The 14,851-nt window shown below is 34.7% G+C and overlaps 1 protein-coding gene across 1 annotated transcript in view; it reads right to left on the bottom strand.

Moving 5' to 3' along the window:
• The window catches only part of PAPOLA (poly(A) polymerase alpha), a 48,016-nt gene that overhangs the window by 20,082 nt on the left and 13,083 nt on the right, over window positions 1–14,851 (bottom strand). Inside the window, exons 3-12 of the mRNA XM_009322542.1 lie at window positions 14,633–14,699; window positions 13,142–13,223; window positions 12,515–12,624; window positions 10,473–10,526; window positions 7,272–7,383; window positions 6,019–6,108; window positions 5,785–5,923; window positions 4,217–4,289; window positions 2,598–2,718; window positions 1,567–1,651 (exon numbers count right to left, since the gene is read on the bottom strand). Coding sequence (XP_009320817.1) covers window positions 1,567–1,651; window positions 2,598–2,718; window positions 4,217–4,289; window positions 5,785–5,923; window positions 6,019–6,108; window positions 7,272–7,383; window positions 10,473–10,526; window positions 12,515–12,624; window positions 13,142–13,223; window positions 14,633–14,699 — 933 coding nt within the window. The remainder of the gene's footprint in view (window positions 1–1,566; window positions 1,652–2,597; window positions 2,719–4,216; window positions 4,290–5,784; window positions 5,924–6,018; window positions 6,109–7,271; window positions 7,384–10,472; window positions 10,527–12,514; window positions 12,625–13,141; window positions 13,224–14,632; window positions 14,700–14,851) is intronic.

The following is a 14,851-nucleotide window of genomic DNA, read 5'->3' as shown; positions in this document are numbered from 1 at the left end:
AGGAGAGTGTGAAGGGGGGGTGGGGGTGGGGGGAATCCAAAACATCTAGCTTTCAGATGGAGACTTAACCAACAGAGCCACATTTATTGCATACTGATGACTGCATATAATGATTTTATTTCATAAAGGTTACTAACCAAAGCTTTAAATTTACTTACTAAGGTAAAACAGAGAAAACCTTGGGTAATTTAGATTAAAGCAGGCTCCATAATACCATTCCACACAGTTAAAAAAGAAAAAAATTGCACAAAGACATTTTGTGCTAAACACACAAAATCTGGATATTTAATGTTGGCAAGAGAAGCTTTTATTGCTAAAACTGATAAAATGGCTAAAGCTGGTACACAAAAAGCTATATTAAAATGGAGATTATTTCAAATGACATTTAATGTTTCCTATTTTTTCCTAGTTTTGAAAGAAACAAAGAAAATGTACTAGGGAACTTATTAGCAACCTCTTGAGCAGAAACTGATTTGTCTGCAGCCCATTTTTAACTTCAAAAAATAATATAACTTTACAGTGCTCTTTTAAGTGTTTTCAAACTTAATCTCCAAGGTACAACATAAAAGCCATCCAAATGTTTTAAAGCTTTTATCATGCAAGAGGTATAGAAACAAAACACAGACACATTATGAAGGTCATCAGTCTCTTTTAATGGGGGAACTGTATATTTCAATCTTGTTTAGATTAGTACATAACCAGCCAACCACCCAACACAGAAACAAGTGTAAAATATACTTGATCTTGATTCAAGAAAAATGGGTCTCCAATTTCAACTGAGGGCAAAGAAGATGTAGTCCGTATTTTAATAATCCATATTTATTATAAAAATACAACTTTCAGCAAGTCCATATACATTTAACAACCTTCTGCCCCACAAGCATATTACTAGAAACTCTAAAAATGTGAAGTGTGAACTTCAGTATTTCCCTTAGAGACATCACAAAATTAGAGAAGCTAGGTGTGAAAGAGTATTAATAAAGAGCCAAAAGCCTTAAGCTTTAATGAAAAAAATCTAGTAATAACTAGTACATCTGGCAGTTAGTCAACACAATTGCAAAAATATCTTTTATTATCAGAGTGAAATGTTGACTGTATTGACAGAAGAAAACACACAGTTTCAAGCACGTATTCATCTTAAATATTGACCTTCAGAATTAGTTCTTTTAATATCTTGTTTCCTGGGAGGCAAGACCCATTTTTAGAATGCTTACTGACACCACTAAAGAACATTTCTGTTAGTCAAACCAGCTGATATGTCTTCAATTTTATTGGTAGCATACCAGTTGTATAGTTAACTGGTGACATTGTAAATATCTGGTCAGAGACTAACAGGTTTCTGAAATACATGCTAAAGACAAAAAAAAAAAAAGTATCTGAGGAAATTACTCATTTTCTAAGAGAAAGGATAGTAGTGCATTCACTCCCCCTCTGTATAGAAAAATCCTAACAAAACACTTTTTGTAAATCTAATGTATGTATATTTAAGATCCTGTGCTACAGAGCATCATTAGATATTTTAACTGATAAAACTTAAAATATTCTGCCATGCCATAAAATACATACTTGTACTTTTGAAAGAAGTTTGGAGCTTCAAAAAGTTTGGACCACTCTGCCTTACTCAGCAAAATTTCATCTGTGATAGCAAGACCTAAATTATAAAAAAACATTTAAACTTTTTTTTTTAAATACAGTTTAGTACCCAGAGTAAAAACAGCTTATTAATTTAGCAGTTTACTACGAATTATTTCCCCCCTTCAAATTCAAAGGAATTTATCAATAAGCTTTATATTCCAGTCATACCTTACATGGTCATTAGTTATACAAATCATATTAAAAAGAACCTCAACAAAATACGTTTAGAAATATATGTTATTTGTTCAGTCTGATGATTTCACATATTTTTGCTTTGCAGTGTAACACAGCTCAATTTAATCTTTTGTGTATGCCACAGTAACTACTCAGTCCAAAGAAGATAGAGATCTTCTTCCTTACAGTACTTGAATCATCTCTTATGCAAGACATTGTACAACAAGGCAAAGAAACAGTGAGACAATAAACTACTGCTCTGCCTGAGAGCTACTGGTAGTTGCTCTCTGCAACTACTTGTTCAAGTCTACTCCTTGGTTTGATAACATCTTCTCTTATCTACTATAATTATCCAAGTAGATTACTAGGATAAATCTAGGGCACTCATCTCTGAGCAAGTATAGTGTCTTGTATTAGGCCCAGAAACAGCCATCAAGTAGGATTACTACACTAATCTTCCATGTGGCATGACAAAATCTAAAGCCACTAAAATAAACAAAAAAAAAAGATATTGTACCCTTAATTCTCATTTTCAGAGCACAAGGCATTCTAATTAATTACCCTCCGTTTCTAAGAGTGAAGGACAGATCTGCGGAAGTCTCTACTGAATTCAGAACTTCAAGCCATGTAAGCGTAACAGGCCAAGTTCTACCTCCCTCGGAAGAGAGTATCATGTCAAGAAACTACTTAACATCCTCCCACCTCCCCCCTCACAAAGCATACCCACAATGGAACTATTTTAAATCCATTTGAAAACATTTATATAGAGATCAGAAGATAATACTTACCTTGTTTAAATTCCTCAACCATGACCATCCGTGTGGAAACGGACACATTGTAGGTAGAGTTCTGCTGTGGGTATGCTGGTGTAATTATAGGCATAAGATGGTACCTATCACTGGGGTTTACCTATATATAACAACAGCCAATCAGTTTTCTTCAAGCATACACATGAGTTAACAAATTTGGATTTCTCCCTTTACTACAACCGAGTCTTAAGTTCTAAGAGCCCTTCGTTTGCAGACCAAGTAAGTTTACCAATAGTTCAGCGAAAGTTTAGAAAACAAGGATAATGCTTTCACAAAGGACATCATTCTGAACCACAGTGATGTGGGAGGGCTGTAACCTGTCAGCACATCAAGATCAAGTTGCAGGCATTTCTAAGTCCAGAAATACCAACTGAACAGAACAATTTCTCTCTTTAATAGAAATTAGCTTGTGATCACATCAAAACAAGGATACCTCATCACCACATGAGCACCTTCAGAAGAATGACTGTCTTCAGACCTTGCGAAAAGTATTTTATGCTTTATTTCTGTAACACTACTGAAAATAAAGAGCCAGCTTAAGACGAGAGGCTCTAGGCAACCTGACAGAAGCATCACTTGCGTTAACATATCTTTTATTAAATGGCACACAGGGAAACAAAAAAGAAGGGACAAAACATACACACACAAAATACATTTAAATAGCATTAGGGTAGCAATCTCGGTAGATGGTAAATTAAAGTTAAAATCCTGTCATTCACTTACCCCACTTTGTTTAGCTACTACAACTCGAACAGTTCCCATCACACACTAACCTCAACCCCCTATCCCAGGAATAACAGTAAGACTCAAGAACACTTTTTCAACTGTCTCACATTATTTAAACGTGGACTTTTGTCAACCAGAAAAACAGATTTGAAGTACAAAAGGGCATACAACTCAAACTCTGGTGCTTACGCTATTTGCCAAAAGATTAGTTGAACACCAACTATTCCAAAATTGACTAAACAGCATTGAACACATTCACACTATGCCCTACTGAAACCTCAGAATGTGAGCAGTGCATCTCCTACAAGCTGTTTTATTGACTGCCTGAAGAATATTAATGTCCAATGTCCTTAATATAAGTGCTACAAAGATGGAGATCAAATATTATAAATAATATACAAAACAATGTAAAGACTTCAAGTTACGATCTTCTTTGGTCCAAGATGAAAAGACACATTACTACAGCTATATGGAAACGAACCTATCCAGCTGTGACTCTTGCATTGAAGTGAATTTAATATACTTGCAAAAGTAACAGGTTTTAAGTCAGAAGCAAACCATTTTAATATAAGCAGTTTTTCAAAAATGCATTGCTTTAAGGCGTATATCTAATTATGCTGAGTATTTAAGATCACTTATTGCAAAAGTTGGGAGTAAAAAGTACACCGTTCAGCAAGTGTGCTTCAAGCGATCAGTTTAGAAAATTAAGATAACTTTGTTCCACACTCAGGAGAACTAGAGATTACTTATAACGAAGACATAATACCAAAATATTAATTTTAATAAACCCAAAATGAAGTTCACCTAGGATTCTTTAAGCAACTGAATTTATTGTACAGTGTGACTTATAGGGGAAAAAATAATACACTAACCCTTGGGTCCCATACAGGCAAATTAAGATTGCATTCTTCTGGCTGTTTCAATAGCACTGGATTTGGCCATTCCCTGTTCAAAAAGATTGTAGCACTGAATAAGACTATTGGATACAACCATGTATGTTCAACAAACAATACTTTTGAATGCGATCCTTCTTAACTCTGCTCTCAAGGTAAAGCATCATTTCCTCAAGACTAAGCTGGTCTAACTGGGGTTGTTTAAATAAGCTGTATTGCTGAACTACAACACAGTTGTAATTGGCTTCTCCAGAGCATCAGAACAATGAATTTTCTGTAGTCTTGGAGCTTTATAACCACTGGCTTAGGTAACTAAAGTAAACTCCTCTAAATTCTTCTTGAAATATACCTATCGAAGAATTTCTCTATGAAGATTGACGTTGGGTCCATCTTCAAGCCAGCTGTTTCACAGACAGACTACAGAAGAAACAGCCAGCATGATTACAGCATTATAGTATTACAAAGCATATGTGTTAAAAAAAAAAAATACCAAAAGAAACCATGCTGAAACACCAAAAAAGAAAGAAAAGTAACACTTCTGTTCTTCAAGTCGTCTCTACTCCCATGAGTAAAGTTATCTTCCTATAAAAAGTAGAAGTGAGTTAATCTCTCGGTATTTGTACATTAACACTCCTATGCTATGCACATATAGAATGGACAGCAGTATAAGGAACACATTAAACAGAGCTTGCAACCAATTTTCTTCTATTAGCTTAGTGTGGCAAGATATTACTAAACACTAGGTACCTCAAAGAGGCTATAAAGCCTATGGATTCAAGACAGTGAAACTGTGGAAATTATCTTCACGTTAAGAAAGACAGACACTATACTTGAAGTAAAGCAACAATTTGGTACAATGATTCTTAAAATCTGTCCATGTCTCATGAAGGATATAGGTATCCAGACATGCTCTTTCAAGAAAAACAGTATTCATTTGTAATCTGCAAAGTACACTTTTGTCCCATTCATTCTAAATTTACCTGGAACGTTCCCATTGTTCCCAGAGTTATTCAAACCATCTTTCTGAGGTAACTGGCTCAGGAGTATGAAACCGTATGTAATTCCAAAACACCTACCTCTCCAGACTGACATGATTAAAAACCACACTTTCGCCACTGGTTCTCCTAAACTGCATTTAAGCTATGTGCCTAAGCCAGATATTGACATAACTCCTTTTCCCATTATTCGAATGTTAAAAGTCTTTAAATTTTGGGGTGTCTGCTCTTATTTTGCACAATGTAAGTATTTTATCTGAAGAGTAATGTTGAGTTACAATAAATACTTAAGAAAATTTTAATTAAAAACTGTTTTGGATACTTTAAGAACAAGACATGTTTTTGTTTTGGATACTTGAAGAACAAGACATGTTGGGTGACACTGAAAAACTCGAACTAACAACTTTCTGGCAGCAAGAACAATGCTTATAACTACCATCTTAATCTGGTAACAGCTGAAAATGATACCATAAAAACAGGACTAAAATTTAGTGTCTACAAACAATTTTATTTTAGTGTAATCTAGATTTAAAAAAAAAAAAAACAACATACCATTTAGAAAATACCAAGAAAAATTTATGTACAAGAGTTGATGCTATTGCATTTGGATAAAGCTGGCAAGTTCTTGCTACTAGCATAGCCCAGGAAACACCACCAAGGAAACCTAGTATATTGGAATAGATGTTGTGGCCTGTAGATTGAGAAGGAAAGAGACAAAAGGAGACAGTTATCAGTAACCGTAAGACTTAACGAAAACGTCACAAATTTTGGAATAAAACTGCTTACGTTTTGCCCACAGTTTGATAGCTCTCAGTGTTAACCTGAAGTTGTCAATGTTTGGTACTAGATGCAGAATTTCATCGGTTACCCGGCAACCTGCCAAAAGAAAGAATCCATTACGCTTGCTGCCTCCAGAGTTTTTTGCTTGCTTACCCTCTCCCACCTTCAAAGCTATCAAACTTTTTAGATCAGCATGCTGGAAACTCATGTCGCATTTTCTGTTATTAATGAACTGCACAAGCTGTTTAAGAAACATACCAGTTTTAAGTTCTGCTGTTATGGGATTACATGCAGTATATCACAGAATGTGCAGACAAATTAAAAAAAGCATGAGTCTTCATGGACCTACAGAAAACCTGGAAGTCATTGGTCAAAGCTTTGTTTGAATTTATGAGAACAGGCTAAAAAGAATAGTTTCTAAACATACAAGTTGTATCATTACTTTGATGGGATATTTTCAGGCTTAAGAATAATATTACAGATGACAATATTAACTGCTTGATTTTTTTTTTTTTTTAATCAAGAATAAATAGTTGTTCATTGTTTTTAAACAGTTGCAAGAAAATAGCATTACCTAGGACTAGGAGTTCCTTTCAAAGCAAGTAAGAGGCAAGTATGAATTTCAGAGACTGCACAAATGTGAATTTCACAAAACAGCGCAAGCTGCTGTGGTAATCCCAAATTATCAAGTTTTCAGCTCATAACAGAAGTCAGTGATATCTCACATGCTCCTCTTCCCTGCGAAGTTGCATACAGACTGAAGCCCCTACCGCCCCATACATAAATAACAATTTTTTAAGCTGCGGTATTATAGGAAATTAAGGGTTACACAAGCTGGTAAACTACTAAAGACCTGACCTCAAACTGACAGTATTTTGATATCCCCAATTTGTCACTGAAGCAATTTATGCATATTAAAACACATACAAATTAAAAAAAATGCACCCATCTTTATTTCCATAAATAGATAGAGCTCCACACAGAAGTCTTGCAAGTCCCATTAATTTCTAGACAGCACCCAAATGAAAGAAAAAATTTTATAATTTTTATAAAAATTTTATAAATTTTATAAAAATCTGGCCAACAAGAAACAACCCTTCACTCCAAAAAGATATATAAAACTGGCTATGACTTCATTTCCAGCTATAGAGTTGCTATATTTTCAGTCAAGTCCACAACTAAACTACTGTATCAAACAATCTAGGATACTTATTAACAGATTAGACAAGAAGTTTATATGCAAAACTGTACATACATACCATTAAGACTTCGTATGCATCTAATGTCTAAATTTTTAAGTAGGCTATCGTCTCGTAGGTCTAAGTCCTCAGGAATAGTTTGCAGTGCTAACCTTGCAAACAATATATCAATCTTAAAAAAAAAAAAAAAGAGATAAGACATTAGAAAACTATTTTTTCTTCTGCAGAATTAATTCTGTAACCCGTTTTCATCAAGTTTACTAGTAATAAGAATAGTAGTCTTCCCAGTACAAAGAATCTCTAAACAATACATACTAACACCCTTCACAGACACTAAAAGAAACACTTTCAGATGCGAATAGATGCAAATCTATCTTATGGCTCCTTTTCCAAGAGGGTAAAATACACATTAAGATCAATACAGAACCAGCACACACGTAAAAACTATGTCAACTGTCAACGTAAATAAAAATCATTTGGGGACAAGCACCACTTCTAGGTCCAGAATACAAAATTTTACTACATCAGAGCAAGTCATGAAAACATAACCTAGTTTTAACCTAAATATTCTCAAAATTATTACTGAATTACAGAAAAAGTAGGAGACTTTTCTGTATTTATGAAAAGTCTAGATATCTAATTACAGAAAACAGGAAGTTCTGAAAATCTAGCAAGCTACTGAGCAAGTGTATGCATTTGTATAAATTTTGAAATTATGCCAAATTTCTTTGCTATTACTTCTGCAATAATTTGTCATCACAGCTTTTCTAGGTCAAGAACATCTAAGATACTGTTCAGCACTGAACTAGAGTTTTACATTGTCCTATACACAGCAAGGACATACACAGAGTACAGAAGTCAGTTTGCCTTTCCAGTCTTAGACTAGGTGTCAGTCAGTCAGTTTGATGAGAATATAAAGTGCCTATCGGCAGCTGGTCTGCTAGGCAGCAAGCCCCCTTCACCAGATGAGACTTTTAATCGCCATAAACTGATATCACTTCACCTACAAGATGATGAAATACCTAGTGTTACTGCACCAAGAATAAAACCATTTTAGTTACATAAAAATTATTTCAGATAAAACAAAGCTGAAGATACCTTAAGATGAAGAAGTTCTCGTAGGTGCTTAAAACTTTGCATCCATCTGATGCACTTCTGATTTTAAAGTCTTTAATACCTGGTCTTAACAACATTCTATACTACAAGTAGAAGTTTCTACTTAAGTCAAAAGTACTATTTTTCAATGTAAATGAAGTTCAAAATGAACTTCAGCTTGAAGTTCTACCTCTAGAAGGCCTAGCACCTCTAAAGATTCAAAGTTCATCAACAATAAAAGAATTTTTCAAATAAAGACATGAATAGCCTGTCCTATCTCATTTGGGGAGGGGGGCAGGGAATCAGTTTTCTACAGGAAGAACAAAAAAAAAAAATCAAGAAGGTTCTTGTTTATTTTAAGCAAGAACATAAAATGCATGTGTAAAAACTGATATTAGCAGAAACTTCTGAAGTTTAACTGACAGGATCACCACAAAACTGAACTCCTTTTCCTCAGTTCTAAGGTTTTCTTTACGGAGAGAATAACTTCTGACACCTTTTGTCTGGATTAGGAAAAAGAAAATTAAATTAAAATCTTCTGATACTGACATACTGGGCACAAACGCAACTATCAGAAATTGTGGCCCAACGACACTTGTATATATAAAAAGAGTGCTTATGATAAGTTAGTGTTCAAGACTAGAGAACTCTCAAGCACTGTCAGCAACATGGGTTAAGTCTCAGTCACAAACGTAAGACACCAAAGCTCACCATAAATGACTACATTGGAGCAAGATACTACTACTCTTATAGCAGACAATCCTTTTATTTCTCTATTTAGGCTTGTATTCTGAATTTCATTTTCAAAAAAGGAGACAAAACACTAGCTTGAACGTAAATGATTTTAAAAAACATACAAATAGCAGACTAACCAGAGGAGGCCTATGGCAAGTTTCAATATTTAGAATGAATACCTAACCTATGTAAACAGAAAACAGATTCTCCAGAAAAGTGTTCCTAATACCCAACTGTATATGAGACAGTAATAAAATGGCTGACACAGATGCACAGTCACAGGCTAGCTTACTGCATGGTATTACATTTCTCTGCACATCTCTCTCATTTGGAGAAAATACATCTCTCTGCCTAAGCGTCAAGTGACACAAACGTCTGAAAATACAAACAAGTAAAGCTGGACGGATGAGGGCAAGGGGTGTGGTTCATCATCTTCCTGAGACTCAAAAATTGCCAGTACCCTAAGTAATGACCATTATAATTGCAAGGCAGATATTTAACTCGGACTGGGAGAGAAGGAACTATCCAGTCTTGTGTACAATACTACAGCTCTTCAAATCATGTCATGTGTCAGAAGATTAGCACCGGAATTCTTTCCCTGCTGTGAAGTACCCTTCTTATACCCACCAGTTACTGGTTGACATAAGCCAGGTACAAGTCTGATGAACTGTGTGTATGAACAGTTCATATGTTTTTGTCTTGTCACCAAGAAAAGATGACAGGTTGACTATAAAACAGTCTGAGAAAGATTAACAGAGTATCTTTTGAAAGCAGTGTTCCTGTTTTCTCAGCAACTTCCCCCCAAATAGTAAATATCAAGTTAAACAAGTTCATCACTTCAAGACAGCTGATCCATCAGGCTACAAGCAAACTGGAGAGAAACTGGCAGACCAAAACCATTGTTTTGGTCATGTGTTTACAGACGTCTGAACAGAACAGGACAAAGGGGATACCTAGTTTGCCTTCAACAATACATTTCTGAGAATTGATCAGAGATCACACAAGTTCCTATGGTATAAGGTATTGAAGCAAATCTGAATTTAAGGTTTGGACAGTGAATCGTTAGCAGCCAAAAATTACTGAAGTCACATTATTTATGAACATAATTTCTATTAAATGTTAAGTCTTAAAAATGCCAAAACTGGTACTCTACAGGTCACTAAACTAATCAGTAGAAGTGGGAAGCAGTGCCTAAGAAAGAACAGGGAGATATTCTACATGCAGCTTTAAGTACATCAAGAAAGACTTGTTTCAGTCTTAAAGCCCTACTTTAAATTACACAACTGAGAATGGTTGTCAAGGACTTGGGTATGAACTTAGGGGAGTCATTTTAGTAACATTCATATAAATGAATACTACATGAGTTATGGAGATCTTGAAAACTTTGTTTTAACCATGTTCTACCAAAACAAAATAAAAGAAGATCTTTACCTCTATTCCATCAAAACAAAGTTTAATAACTGGGACAAAAGCTTCTTCAACAGCCTAGGGGGAAAAAAGTTATATTTTATCTTCAGCATAGAGAAGAACATTTACAAGCAATAGCTAGCAGGTCTAAACAATCACGATGAAACGCTATATACACAGATGCTTTTCCGTTTTCGGGTCAATTTTTGTCAGCAACATCTTTCTCCACCATTGAGGATTTATGCAGTAAGCACTGATCTACTCTGTGCTACAACTGTCTAGATGTTAATTATAACCCAAACTCATACCAACCAGCTCTGATGATGTTACCTCAAAGTCTCTCTCTCTTGCTGCATGTAGGACACAATCAAGCACCTTTTACTCCTCACAGCATCTCTAAGTATTCGAAGGCCAACCTATGGGGATTCTTACTCTGAGGCCTCTTCTATTGTTTCTGCAGTCAGCTTTTTATGAGAAATGGCAAAGAGACAACTGTGTAACTACGCAGTCTGCCTTCATCTAAACCAGTTGCAAGTCAGTGGTCTCCAGAATCTTTTCTAAATGTGGTCATTAATAAGGTACTTTGACAAACAGTATCCATGATGAAACTATGAAACTTGATGTCTACTCTGCAATCAGCTAGGAATACCACCTTCCTGAACTGAGCATCTGAACTAAATGCAGATCTGCAGAGACCTACTTTTTTAAAAGCCAAGAACACTGCATACTTCTGAATAAGAAACGTTAGGTACTGCCAGAGGCTAAACAGAGTTCTAAGAGTGTTCCAGTTCTTAACAAGAGGAGGAGACAACACTATTCTATGCACTTAACCTTAGTTAAGGTTACCTTAATTTTACTGGTTGGCAGGGTGGATCCTAAGCAAAATATGAAGTTCACAACTCTCTCAGACTCACTCACTAGAGCAACCATTAAGAAAGTCTAGGCTCCCTAAAGATCGAGATGTACAAACATTCCTCGACCTAGCTGGAATGATTTAAAAGTGTTATGATACCCTGACCTAAACATTATTTGCATCACTGCAGAGCTACACTGAATAGCGTACATTGTTCTATGCTGCTGCTAAATCAACTACATTAGTTTGAGTTAGATAGAGTTTATAGCAAAGTTAATTGGAAATCTGAAAATCAGAATAATCTTAATTATAGCATGTGGATTTAAAGACTACTAAGTGTTCAGATAAAAAAGCATTCAAAACAGTTGTTTCAGTGCATATAGTATTACCACCAGATGTTTGCACTACCCTGGTAGTTACCAACTACAGGATGCAGTGAAAGAATGCTGCAGAGACAGTCCCATTTATTTTATGGGAGCAGGACTAAACCAAACAAAGTTTAATACTTGCCAGCAACTACCTTCATCTAAAAAGAAAGAATTGCAGCAGAGAAAAATATACTCTGAGCCAACACTGAGAAGATTAAAGCTCCCACCAGTTGACCTAGGGAGGTTGTCATTTAGGTAGAAGAGAAACAAACTACCGTATACCAGTGTGTCTTCCATTCCTACAAGGGAAATCTTCATCTTTACATGCTAAAAATCTTGCACAAGCATCTAATAAGACACACTAAAAATGTAACCTCCATTTTCAAATGCACAGTTGACAGCCAATATAGGTGGTTTATTTAATATCAACCACTGTAATTGTTTATATAAGCATTAAATTATAAAAACAGCAGCATAACAATACACTTTAAAACCTTCATTAAAAACACGCAAGTTAGTTTGAAAAGGATCAGGACCAAACACTTATATTTGAATCTGCCTGTTGCTAGAAAGCAAGCAGAAATTTTGCAATACTAACACACATGCTAAGTTAGGAGATCATTCTGCCATCCAGATTTTTAAATGAGTGTCTCTAGTAAGCAGGAACAGAGAAAATTTGGAAGAATATTTATTTCAACTATGGTGATAGGCTTTGCTGCACGTTAACTAAAAATCCATTGCAAGCCTTAATAGTAAAGTTATATTTACTTATTTAATGCATCATCTTTCACTATTAACTTCTCAGCATCATCACTTCAGCTAGCTGTATCAGGCAGTTCACATACCCTCAGGTCTTTTACTTCTTCTTGTTGTTTCAGTTTTTCATAAAATGATGTGAAAAAATCACTTCTTTCAACATGTCTTGGTGCAACACACAGGGCATCAATATCAGCACCTGAAATTGTTTATTAGCACAAGTAAGTTTCTCACACATCACACACGTGAAACGCCAGTAATAGCCAGAAATTTTTTTGAAACCAAACAGGAAAATTTAGTTTCTCTTCCTGTAGAATGGCTTTTCTTCAGGAATACTAAGTCAAACCAAATGAAAATTAAAAAGTTCATGGCTATTAAGCATACTGAATACATACACAAATTCTTCTTTCAATTGCGGAACATTTGTAGTAATTTTCAAAGAACAAACCATGAGAAGCCAAGTATACAACTTTCTCTATGTTTAAATAATTTCCAACTTTTTTGTCTGTTTCCCAACCCATGACAAGAACATAATAGAGGAATGTATTTCTTTTATTTAGAACGAAGATTGAAGATGGCTGACCAAAAAAAAAAAAAGAAAAAAAAAATCTAACACCACCTCAAAAGACAGCAAGTTTTTTGTTATTTAAGTGTGACATTTACAGATACGTCATTAGCTCAAACATACGAGTTTTTATAATAAAAGTAAATGTTACCTTTTGTATGAACCCCTAATCTATAGGATCCAAATGTAAAAATTTTTCCTCCAACATTTTCTATTACAGACTGTGGAAGATTCTAAATGGAGCAAATAAAATTGGTTATTTTACCTTACAAAGTTATAACAACACACACAATTTATTTTAAAACAAAACAAAAAATATTCCACAAAATTTATGTTGTTTAAGGTGTAGTTACTACTGCAATAATAATCTTAGTATTTACAGAGAAGACAGAGGTATGTTTGCCACTTGGGAACCCTTTGTAACATTTCAACCATATTACACATTACTGTTTCAAACTTGGTAATTGTTCCAGCAGTTCTACACTTCAGGTGCAGCATCTTCAAAATATTATGGACATTTAACACATTTTGCTTAATAGTCAGGCATTTTAGGCTGACTTAGAAATCGATGATGGATTCCAATTTAGAGCAACAGAAAAATACTATTTACAGTATCAGTGTTTATTAAATTACTTTCAGACACACCCATACTACATTCTTTAAATTAAAGTTTGGGTTTTGGAGAGGTATTTATGTTAAAATTGTTCAGATACATATACTAAAGTGCCTAGATTTGTACCTTCAAAAAAAACTTGAATCCACAGTACTGTGGGCAAAGACAGTTACCCTTTCATAACAGGATGCAATGTTACAATCTGAAGCCCAACATTAATGGTCACGCAGCAAAAGATATAAACAAATCAAAACCAAATTATTTTGCAATATATATTGAATTAACTTAAGTAGTTTCCAATCTTACACCAGTCAAGACATTCTCATTATTTTGTTTTCAAGGATCACCACATATATAGCAGGGTCGTGTCCCCCCCCAAATCTCGTTCATGTATAAATTCCCATTTCATAAGAGAAGTGTACAGAAGAAATACAATCTAAATATAGTCAAAGCAAAATAGCTTAAAACATTAGGCTTCTACCCCTAAAAAAAGCCACTTTCATCTTCACATTTTTGCAAGTCTATAATCATTCAAAAAAAGGTGTATGTAGGGGTTTGGGGACTATAACCTGGCAAAACCACTACTATCATTATTAGAGTCTACAAAAGTAATATTACAGGATTGACATTAAAGACCACAGATCATAAAGCTGCAAGAAGTCCATTTTAAGATCTAGCACTGGTTCACAAAGCCAAACAATCTAAGCATATAATTAACATGGTACTATACATATGTGTTTTGACAAAAAGTCAAGCTATATTTCTACCTAGGGAGAAGAGGGAACAATTGAAAATTACTATTACAACTACCATGACTTTTTCCAATATTTATCAGTTTCTTTCTTTGACTAAGTTCTACTTGAAGGGGTGATGTTACCTGGAAACAAAAGAAGCTACACAAAGGTGATTTGTTTTTCCAATTTGATCCCCAAATCTAAGATTCATCCTGTTTAGACTGGGAACATATTTTGGAATTATCTTCCTACAGTAGTCTTAGTATGAGCAATTTCATGTAAAGTACATCCATACCTTGCTTTCACTGATTTCCCGTATCCATTCCTTTACCAGGTTATTTAATTTTCCCAAAATTAGAATCCTATTGATAAACAGCAGAATCACAGGTCATGAACTTAGACCAAACTAGTAGTATTTTTAAAACCCTGATCATCATTACACAGTAAGTCAACTACAGTAACATTGCATATCTAATTACATATCTTATTTTTTATATATATACACACACACTGA

Source organism: Pygoscelis adeliae, unplaced genomic scaffold, assembly GCF_000699105.1.
Source record: "Pygoscelis adeliae isolate BGI_AS28 unplaced genomic scaffold, ASM69910v1 Scaffold374, whole genome shotgun sequence".
Lineage (NCBI taxonomy): Eukaryota > Metazoa > Chordata > Aves > Sphenisciformes > Spheniscidae > Pygoscelis > Pygoscelis adeliae.
This window is presented reverse-complemented; position numbering and strand designations above follow the sequence as displayed.